This window comes from Carassius carassius, chromosome 49, assembly GCF_963082965.1.
Source record: "Carassius carassius chromosome 49, fCarCar2.1, whole genome shotgun sequence".
Classification (NCBI taxonomy): domain Eukaryota; kingdom Metazoa; phylum Chordata; class Actinopteri; order Cypriniformes; family Cyprinidae; genus Carassius; species Carassius carassius.
Window position 1 is genome coordinate 18,137,402 of NC_081803.1, and position 11,286 is coordinate 18,148,687.

Consider the following 11,286-nt stretch of genomic DNA (forward strand, 5'->3'; position numbering starts at 1 on the left):
CGGTTTATCAGCATCCCTCCTCCACCCCATCTCCTCACTTCAAGTTCACTTTATAAATAGACGGGGAAGGGGGGGTACTCTAGGTTCGGGCCATTCCCGAGCTCGGAGCCCTTCCCCGGACAGCACGCCAAATACGCATTCCATACCTCAGCTAATTATATGTAAGCGTGAACTATTGAAATCAACTTTTTGATGACATTCTAATTATATGACTAGCACCTGTATGGCAATATATACTCAAAGGATCAAACATTAAATCTTGATTTCTAAATCTATTTTTATTTATCAATATATAGCCATACATTGTCAATGCATATATTGCTGTGAGTCCAAAATTTTGGCCATAAATGTTTGGACTAAGTTCTATCAGTGTCTGAATATATGTTGTAATATGAACATATCTTGTATAACGTATATATGTATGTAATATTTTCATTGAGAGAATGGTATACACTGACTTTAACATTCCAGTCATTCCAGCTGTTAAAGTAAAGCAAAGAGGATACAGATATTAGGTCAGCATACAAGGTCCATATTATAATTTTTGTCATGGTAAATGAGATTAAGTTTTTTTTTTTTTTTTTAAGATAACAGGATTAAGAGATGGTCTCAACATACAATGCCAATGTTAGACATTTTTATATGGTCAAGAGAAAACTGTTTACTGTTAAATTCAAAAATCCATCAGATAACTGTCACAGTGATTCCTAATATCAGAGTCAATTTGCTCTCAGATTTCCACCTCAACTAACTTTTCTTTACACATTTACCAACCTACATCAAGGAGTTTATAACATTCTCTTGCTGATGTACAATAAAGAATGCCTTCAAATACAAAGTAAAAATCCCTGTACAAGAAAACAAGAAAATTATATCAGATCAGTGACTTTCCACACAATTTAATAAAATTCCTTAAAAAATAATGAATTGATCATTTATCCTCTGGGAAAAGACTTAAGTATTCAGATGATGGTTTAAATATTTTTAGAGTAACAATATATAGTGCTGATATTCTAAACCATTTATAAAACAGTGCATAGATAAGCGGATTCATACAGGAATTCATGTACAAAATCCAGCACGTTACATTAAGTTCAACTGATTCTGTTGACTCATTTCCTTCAGTAAGGATGACAACATTGTAAGGTATCCAACACATGAAGAAAATGGCAACAACAATCCCCAGAGTTTTTCCTGCCTTTCTTTGTGATCTGCTGACACTTGTGACAGAGTTTACAACCTTGGCCTGGTATTTTGCAACACAGAAGATTTTCACATATATAGACATGATTGCAGAAGAAGGGGCAACAAACGTGACTACGAGATCTGTGACAAAATGTTCAAACTTAAAATATACTCTACAGTCTCCATAACACCTGTCATGTGTCTCTGGGTAGAACATAGTATTGTGTAAGATAATGACAGAATATATGCCACAACACAACCAATTTAGAATAATACAAAAAACAACTTTTTCAGTCGTGACCCTTACTGTGTATCTCAAAGGGTCACTAATAGCAATGTAACGATCTACAGATATAAAAAACAAATTACCAAGAGATGCTGTAACAACCATAAAAATTATAAATAAAAGAAGAAAACAAATTGTCTCTCCAAAGTACCAGCATGATTCTATGAATCTGATGCCCATTAAGGGTATAACAATCAGTCCCACGATCAGGTCTGCCACAGCCAGAGACAGAATGATCAGGTTGGTTGGAGTGTGGAGCTGCTTGAAGTGAGAGATGGAGATGATCACCAGCAGGTTCAGAAACACAGTGAACACTGATAATAAGGAAATGAACGTGTACAAAATGACATACTCCACTTCATGTTTGATTTCTTTGAAACACGACAAATTGTTGTTTGGAAAGCAATATTGGATTTCTTGACTGTTGTCCTCCATGATGATCTGGTCAGACATTTTCACAATTGATTATATCCTTTGTAGACTTCCACTGTTGTATACTGTGTTCCTCAAAGCTGCCACTTCAAAGCTGTGATACAATATTTCAGCTGTCAGTTTGACTTTCTACTTTCTATCATAGATTAGACTAATTTATATGAAGAAAAAAAATCAGGGACATCCCATTAAATGTGAGGTTGGATTATACTCATTAATCCCACCTACTAGATAAATATTCAAAGCAATCAGTGATGAATTGGATCTCATATAATATTTGTAATGTACAAATATTTCATAAAATGCAAACATTGAAATGTAATCTTAATTTTTGTCTGCAAGAAGTTGAATATTATCATCTTTATGACCTTCTGAATATAAAACACTTGGCAGATGTCTAAGGTCTTTGGATCAGAGATTTTTATTGGTCCCTAGTAGAGCCCTGCACGGGACTGTTTTCTTAAACCCACACCCGACCTCTCCCGCTGAATGTATGACCAGGCCCGCCTGCTCCTGCAACCTATGAGTTCCACTCCCACCCACCCGCACCCCACTCCCGCCCGCTCCCGCGGACTTTAACTCAGATCTTGTAAAAAATGTACACACATAGGTACTCAGACTAAATATTATATAAGATAAATATTATTATTATTATTGATGACTTTCACCTTGATAGTTTAGCGCGAATGTGTACCTAGCCGAATCTGTAGGGGGCGAGAACGAGTCTTTAAACCTGTGTGTATGCCTACTGTGAAATTACCACATCAAACGTGACGTGCTAACATGGATGCAGCTAAGATGCCACCAGCTTTGCTTCAGGGATTTTTTTTTTTTTTAAAGAAGCTTCCCAATGGAAACCTCAACAAGACTCAGGCCTGTTTCACACATCCGTCTGCAGTGCGTATGCAGTCCGTGTGCATTTCGTATGTGGTGCAGAAGCAGCACGGACTCATACTCATTTTGCTTTCACACAGGACGTGTTTGCAGTCCGCTACTCGGTATAATAATCGGTATAAATTTGCAGTCCGCTACTCGGTATAAATAAAACAAAATAGAATGCTTTTAAAAAATCTCACAGGTTTCACATTCAAAATAGCTTGCTAAACAGGCTATTGCAAAAAAAATTAATAAATAATAATAATTATATATATATATATATATATATATATATTGTGACGAGTGGGGCGGGGCCGAGAGCCGTGGGAATGGGGTGAGGCCGGTGGAGTGATTGAGAAATGAGCAACACCTGCTCGACCCACAGGTCTTCAGTCCCACGGATGAGATGGAAGGATATAAAACAGGAGCGACGAGAGTGAAGGACGAGAGAGGACCAGGCCTGGATTTTAGTTTGTGTTTTGGTTCTGTTTTGTATTTATTTTGATTATTAAAATGTAATTTGATTGTACGCTGGTTCCCGCCTCCTTCTTCCCGAGATTATGAAGTTTTTATTGTTACATATATATATATATATATATTTTTTTTTTTTTTTTTTTTTTTACATAACGTAGAGTCTAGTCATAGCCTACTTAACAAACAAATGAATTTGATCACTGGGCCTTATTGCTTTGCTTACTACGTATTACTATTACAGAAAAGTACATTGCTGACTGAACGCGGACCCAGACTTGCGGACTAGCATATCTCCCCATATAATATTATTGAGCAAAAACACATAAAATAACACTTAATTTAAAAAATTGTTTACTCTCCTTTAACAGTCTAAAGCAAAGCATGCTGGGAACTAGAAATCTGCTTTAATAACTCATTCAGTTTACGTGTGTGTATATGGCTGCATCCAAAAACTGAAAAATGCTGCCTTCGGAGAATGCATTCCAAGGTAGGAAGGCATCAAGGCACGTCCAAATTCATCGTTATCTTCAGTTTCTGTCTCCTGAGATGCCTTCATCTGGCCGATTTTTGATGGCAGCATAGATGTATCCTTTGCTGCCTTTGATATCCCACAATCCTGTGCATTCCATTCTGTGACAGTCAGGCACGTGCACACATAGACATGAAAGCGGGCTTGAGCACCTGCCCTTTTTATTCCTAGAGAGAAAGTGCCCTTTTTTCTGGGATGCTTTTTTTTATTTTTGAAAAATAATATATATTTCTGTTTGCACACAGCTTCCCTGTCAAACAAATATATTTATTGAAATATAGTATCTAAATATCAGGTCAGGAGTTCTGAAGCGCTCCCTCTCCCCCGATTGATAAACCTGATTGTATTGCTTCCGCTAAAGAAAATAGTCCGCTCCGTCTCTACGGTTAGAATCCTGTGAGTCCATAGCAATGCTCTGTTTTTCATGGCAACGGTCTGTTATACTCCGCACAGCGGTCTGTTGGTTATAACAGACCGCATTCTACATTGGAATTCAACCAAGCCATGTAATAAAATAAGTTAATAAAATAAGCATATATCACCAACAGGTGATATGCTTTAGTTATTTTGTTTATCCTATTTACCTGCATTTCCCTGTCAGTTAGATGCAAATGTGAGCATTTTAACTAGTTGATGCCTAATTTGCATACAGAACGTCCCCAGTTATTGACTTACATCAAGAGTCTTTCCCCCTGAAATTTAGAAATCTAAATTGGTGAATTTAGAAGAAATCTACAGATGCAAACAGATGGAGGATACACTCTAATAAATGTAGTAAACCTGAGTAACTGCATCTGGTACATTAATAAATAAAACTGAGTAGAAATAAGTTAACATTAAACTTTTAAAATAACAATATTTATAAATTAACTATTTAAGTAATTTAACTTTTTTTATTTCCTCCAAACCTTTATAAAATAGTATTCCATACCACCACAAATACATACATGACATTGGCTTTTATTGAATTTTTACTCAATTATTTTGGTAAGTTTAATTTTAAAGTGTTATGTATTCTGATAACACCAAAATAATTAAAACGATGTAGTGCCTTGTGCAAAAATAAACAAATTATTAGTAAAACACGCCCCTCTTTTTGATGCAGTTATTTAGGTTATTCTAAATATGAAGAGTTCAGATGAAAAATCCTCTAAGTGCCATCTGAAATTTCCTTCAATAATGATCATTTTTATCAAGCTTGTATGTTTATGTTCACTTATTTCACATTACTGGCAATGAAAATTACCTATTAATTGTCATTTAAGTTAAATTACTGAACTTAAATACGAGCTTGAAAAAAAAAGCTCATAAGAAAATTTCAGATGGCACTTAGAGGCTTTTGCATCTGAACTCTTCATATATACTTGAAACTAGTAGCATAGAAAATGTTTTCAAAACATGCACATTGTGGAATGGTTTCCTTTGCTGCTCTATAAACCTAGTGAATACTAAGAAGACCATGGTTTCTATGAACTGATTATTTTGTAGACATCCTTTGAAAATGAAACAATTGCGTGAGTTTGAGGAAGATAAAATTTATTAACTTTTTAAATTATTTTTTTTTAAAAGGAAGTCAGAGTTGTGTTAATATATATATATATACTTTTTTGTTTAAAAAAAAAAAAACTAATTATGAGAAGTGCCCTTTATTTCACTTGAGCCCCTGCCCCTCAAAATGTCTGTGCACGTCCCTGGTGGCAGTTAAGCCAAAAAAAAAAAAAAATGGCATCTTAAAGTTGTGGTCGGTGGTCAATTTGTGTGTAAATGTATGTTTTTGATTAACGTTTTCCACTTTTTATGTAATTTGTAGTGAGATATTAATATAGCAGTAATTAAATATCCACCTAGTTGTCACAAAAGCTCTCTATATTTTGCTGTAGATCATTAAAGCATTACTCTGCCTCAGAACCCTGTCTAAACTCAGTTTCATGAGAGGCCTTCGTGCAAAAATGCTGCCTACAGTCAATGCCTGATACGGCAGTGAGGCAGCAATTCACCTGTCGGATGGAGCCTATGTGTGTACATACATTCACATATATACAGGTGCTGGTCATATAATTAGAATATCATAAAAAAAAAAAATATTTCACTAATTCCATTCAAAACGAAATAAACATTTGTAATCAGTCTGTTTGTAATTAATTGATATACAAGTTTCACTTTTTGAATGGAATTAGTGAATTAAATCAACTTTTTGATGACATTCTAATTATATGACTAGCACCTGTATGGCAATAGATACTCAAAGGATCAAACATTAAATCTTGATTTCTAAATATATTTTTATTTATCAATATATAGCCATACATTGTCAATGCATATATTGCTGTGTGTATATACATATGGAGTGCAAATATTCCAGTAGATGGCGCTGTTAATAAATTGAACAACTTTAAGATCCCAAAGATGTTTTGTAGTTAGGGAGTCCAAAATTTGGGCCATAAATGTTTGGACTAAGTTCTATCAGTGTCTGAATATATGTTGTAATATGAACATATCTTGTATACCGTATATATGTATGTAATATTTTCATTGAGATAATGGTATACACTGACTTTAACATTCCAGTCATTCCAGCTGTTTAAGTAAAGCAAAGAGGATACAGATATTAGGTCAGCATACAAGGTCCATATTATAATTTTTGTCATGGTAAATGAGATTAAGTTTTTTTTTTTTTTTTTTTTAAGATAACAGGATTAAGAGATGGTCTCAACATACAATGCCAATGTTAGACATTTTTATATGGTCAAGAGAAAACTGTTTACTGTTAAATTCAAAAATCCATCAGATAACTGTCACAGTGATTCCTAATATCAGAGTCAATTTGCTCTCAGATTTCCACCTCAACAAACTTTTCTTTACACATTAACCAACCTACATCAAGGAGTTTATAACATTCTCTTGCTGATGTACAATAAAGAATGCCTTCAAATACAAAGTAAAAATCCCTGTACAAGAAAACAAGAAAATTATATCAGATCAGTGACTTTTCACACAATTTAATAAAATTTCTTAAAAAATAATGAATTGATCATTTATCCTCTGGGAAAAGACTTAAGTATTCAGATGATGGTTTAAATATTTTTAGAGTAACAATATATAGTGCTGATATTCTAAACCATTTATAAAACAGTGCATAGATAAGCGGATTCATACAGGAATTCATGTACAAAATCCAGCACGTTACATTAAGTTCAACTGATTCTGTTGACTCATTTCCTTCAGTAAGGATGACGACATAGTAAGGTATCCAACACATGAAGAAAATGGCAACAACAATCCCCAGAGTTTTTCCTGCCTTTCTTTGTGATCTGCTGACACTTGTGACAGAGTTTACAACCTTGGCCTGGTATTTTGCAACACAGAAGATTTTCACATATATAGACATGATTACAGAAGAAGGGGCAACAAACGTGACTATGAGATCTGTGACAAAATGTTCAAACTTAAAATATACTCTACAGTCTCCATAACACCTGTCATGTGTCTCTGGGTAGAACATAGTATTGTGTAAGATAATGACAGAATATATGCCACAACACAACCAATTTAGAATAATACAAAAAACAACTTTTTCAGTCGTGACCCTTACTGTGTATCTCAAAGGGTCACTAATAGCAATGTAACGATCTACAGATATAAAAAACAAATTACCAAGAGATGCTGTAACAACCATAAAAATTATAAATAAAAGAAGAAAACAAATTGTCTCTCCAAAGTACCAGCATGATTCTATGAATCTGATGCCCATTAAGGGTATAACAATCAGTCCCACGATCAGGTCTGCCACAGCCAGAGACAGAATGAGCAGGTTGGTTGGAGTGTGGAGCTGCTTGAAGTGAGAGATGGAGATGATCACCAGCAGGTTCAGAAACACAGTGAACACTGATAATAAAGAAATGAACGTGTACAAAATGACATACTCCACTTCATGTTTGATTTCTTTAAAACACGACAAATTGTTGTTTGGAAAGCAATATTGGATTTCTTGACTGTTGTCCTCCATGATGATCTGGTCAGACATTTTCACAATTGATTATATCCTTTGTAGACTTCCACTGTTGTTTACTGTGTTCCTCAAAGCTGCCACTTTAAAGCTGTGATACAATATTTCAGCTGTCAGTTTGACTTTCTACTTTCTATCATAGATTAGACTAATTTATATGAAGAGTAAACATCAGGGACATCCCATTAAATGGGAGGTTGGATTATACTCATTAATCCCACCTACTAGATAAATATTCAAAGCAATCAGCGATGAATTGGATCTCATATAATATTTGTAATGTACAAATATTTCATAAAATGCAAACACTGAAATGTAATCTTAATTTTTGTCTGCACAAAGTTGAATATTATCATCTTTATGACCTTCTGAATATAAAACACTTGGCAGATGTCTAAGGTCTTTGGATCAGAGATTTTTATTGGTCCCTAGTAGAGCCCTGCACGGGATTGTTTTCTTAAACCCACACCCGACCTCTCCCGCTGAATGTATGACCAGGCCCGCCTGCTCCTGCAACCTATGAGTTCCACTCCCACCCACCCGCACCCCACTCCCGCCCGCTCCCGCGGACTTTAACTCAGATCTTGTAAAAAATGTACACACATAGGTACTCAGACTAAATATTATATAAGATAAATATTATTATTATTATTGATGACTTTCACCTTGATAGTTTAGCGCGAATGTGTACCTAGCCAAATCTGTAGGGGGCGAGAATGAGTCTTTAAACCTGTGTGTTTGCCTACTGTGAAATTGCCACATCAAACGTGACGTGCTAACATGGATGCAGCTAAGATGCCACCAGCTTTGCTTCAGGGAATTTTTTTTTTTTTTAAAGAAGCTTCCAAATGGAAACCTCAACAAGACTCAGGCCTGTTTCACACATCCGTCTGCAGTGCGTATGCAGTCCGTGTGCATTTCGTATGTGGTGCAGAAGCAGCACGGACTCATACTCATTGTGCTTTCACACAGGACGTGTTTGCAGTCCTCTACTCGGTATAATAATCGGTATAAATTTGCAGTCCGCTACTTGGTATAAATAAAACAAAATAGAATGCTTTTAAAAAATCTCATAGGTTTCACATTCAAAATAGCTTGCTAAACAGGCTATTGCTAATTTTTTTTATAAATAATAATAATAATTATTATTATATTAATATATATATATATATTGTGACAAGTGGGGCGGTGGAGTGATTGAGAAATGAGCCACATCTTCTCGACCCACGGGTCTTCAGTCCCACGGAGGAGATGGAAGGATATAAAACAGGAGCGACGACAGTGAAGGACGAGAGAGGACCAGGCCTGGATTTTAGTTTGTGTTTTGGTTCTGTTTTGTATTTATTTTGATTATTAAAATGTAATTTGATTGTACGCCGGTTCCCGCCTCCTTCTTCCCGATATTATGAAGTTTTTATCGTTACATATATATATATTTATAATATATTTTTTTATTTTATTTTTTTTTACATAACGTAGTCTAGTCATAGACTACTTAAGAAACAAATGAATTTGATCACTGGGCCTTATTGCTTTGCTTACTACGTATTACTATTACAGAAAAGTACATTGCTTACTGAACGCGGACCCAGACTTGTGCGTCTTTCTTCCAAGATCCGCCCATACACAATGCTCAAAATAAAATGTCTAAATTTTGAGAGGAAAGGAAATCACTCTTTCACATTTTTTTAAGTGACAAATGAGAATTGCTTCCAGATGTCTGATTTGCCTTGCTTTGCTTTTGTCAAGGAAACAGCAGCTTTATTTTTCTTCTCAACTTCTTGTTTTGACTCCATTTCTACTACCGACCACCGTTCCCCGCGGGTCTCCTGAGAAATGTTCTGACCGCCCACTCCCGCCCGCAGCAAAGGTAAAACCCCTGGAATAAACCTTTGTTTTAAATATTCAGTTTATCTTAGGCTGGTGAAAGCTTCAAAATGACCCTATAATGCCATTTTTAAGGTGCATGTCAGAAACTAAAATGCCCTAACTTAATGACAACTCTCGAGAGAATGTATAGAGAGAAAAGATGGTATTGATTTTACGTTATAAATTCAAGCCTGAGTCCAGTGATGAAATGTCTAGTTGATTAACCAGACATTGATTCACAAGCATGACTGGAGCAGGATGTTTCTCAGTGGTAAGTGTCAACTTAGACATGAGTCTAAGACATGATTGCAGCATCATTGTTATAATTTATGTAGGTGTATGATGGGTCTCCTGGCCGCTTAGTGGTGGTGTCCCATCTAGTGAGAAGTGGAGGTGGCAGTTAGAGAAGTCTTCTTGTATATGCTGCCTCAGGTGATGCTCCCCTCACCCGAGGTTTGTAAAATTGAGCTTGCCTCTCCCGTGAGATTCAGCGCCTCTGCGATGCTTAGGAACCTTTAAGTACACACGCTAAGCTTTGTGTACTTCCTCAAAACCACATGGTGGTCAGTGTGCACGTGAACACTTTGCGCACTTTCTAAAATCCACAAGTGGTAAGTTTATACGCAAGACTCTGCACACTTTCTGAAATCCTGTACGGTAAGGGTTATGAGCTCCGCTTCATTCCCTTTTTTGAGATGATTAGACCTTGGTTCCTTGGGCTTCATTCAGCCAGTGTGTATTTATTTATACACCTCAAGCTTCCCTCAACATGAGGGGCTATTTGGGTGATTCTCGTGGTAGTTTAGCAGCGCTCCCCTTTTTCCAAGAAGGGTCGCCTATGAGCTCGCTACTCTGAGTTCTCTTCTCATATGAGACTGAATTCTCTGTTTTTTCACCATAGCGCTACAGTATTGTTTCCATAGATCGAGTTGATGACTCTCAAACATACTGTTTTGAGATACACTATTCCATCTATGAGCTGCTCTATCGGAGTGCCATGAGAGCCCCTCCTTAGAATAGTATTTGAAAATCCATGTTATGGTAAGTGTGCACGTGAAGTCTTTGCACACTTTCTGAAATCCACAACTGTGGTAAGTTCGGACACTAGTATTCTGCGTTCTTTCTAAAATCCTATAGGGTGAGGGCTTCGCGCGGTTGTTTTGTGCCCTTTCTTGAGTCGGTTAAAGCCCCATTCATCTTGGGTGCCACTCCACCCATGTATCCTCGGAAACCTATTTAAATCAGGGTGTTGCTACTAGAGAACTGTTGAGACAGCTCTTTCAGCAAGCTTATGCGGAAGCTAGCGGTAGCCCCTGTGTGACAGGCAAGACTTGGTATAAAATGCTAGGTTCTTAGCCGTATCCCTTTAAAGGAATCTCACTTGATTCCAAGCCTTCAGCTCTACCCTGGGCTGAGGCCCTAACAATTAAGTTGGTTATGTAGCTTAGGCCTTTGGCCATAAGGGGTACTGTCACAGACAGCCGTCTAAACGTCCGAGGGGCGACTCCCATGGAAATGGTAGAGTTGGTACTTAGTGCTCGCCATGATTCTGGCCTGCACTTCCCTCAGCATGATGGCATGGGTATACTGTTCCCCATAGCTCCCCCTAGAGGACGCAGTTCGAAGTTC

General features: G+C 36.6%; 2 protein-coding genes across 2 annotated transcripts; both read right to left on the bottom strand.

Moving 5' to 3' along the window:
• Positions 1-931: 931 nt before the first annotated feature.
• On the bottom strand, positions 932-1,924 carry LOC132132963 (trace amine-associated receptor 13c-like). Its single transcript, XM_059545592.1, has one exon. It carries the CDS (start codon positions 1,922-1,924, stop codon positions 932-934), a length of 993 nt encoding a protein of 330 aa, XP_059401575.1.
• A 4,889-nt stretch (positions 1,925-6,813) lies between these two features.
• On the bottom strand, positions 6,814-7,806 carry LOC132132929 (trace amine-associated receptor 13c-like). Its single transcript, XM_059545499.1, has one exon. The coding sequence runs from the start codon at positions 7,804-7,806 to the stop codon at positions 6,814-6,816; it is 993 nt and encodes a 330-aa protein (XP_059401482.1).
• Between the last annotated feature and the right edge of the window lie 3,480 nt (positions 7,807-11,286).

Bases quoted from the DNA above. Each gene is read 5' to 3' on its own strand.
- LOC132132963 (XM_059545592.1), bottom strand. From the start codon at position 1,924: ATGTCTGACCAGATCATCATGGAGGACAACAGTCAAGAAATCCAATAT.
- LOC132132929 (XM_059545499.1), bottom strand. From the start codon at position 7,806: ATGTCTGACCAGATCATCATGGAGGACAACAGTCAAGAAATCCAATAT.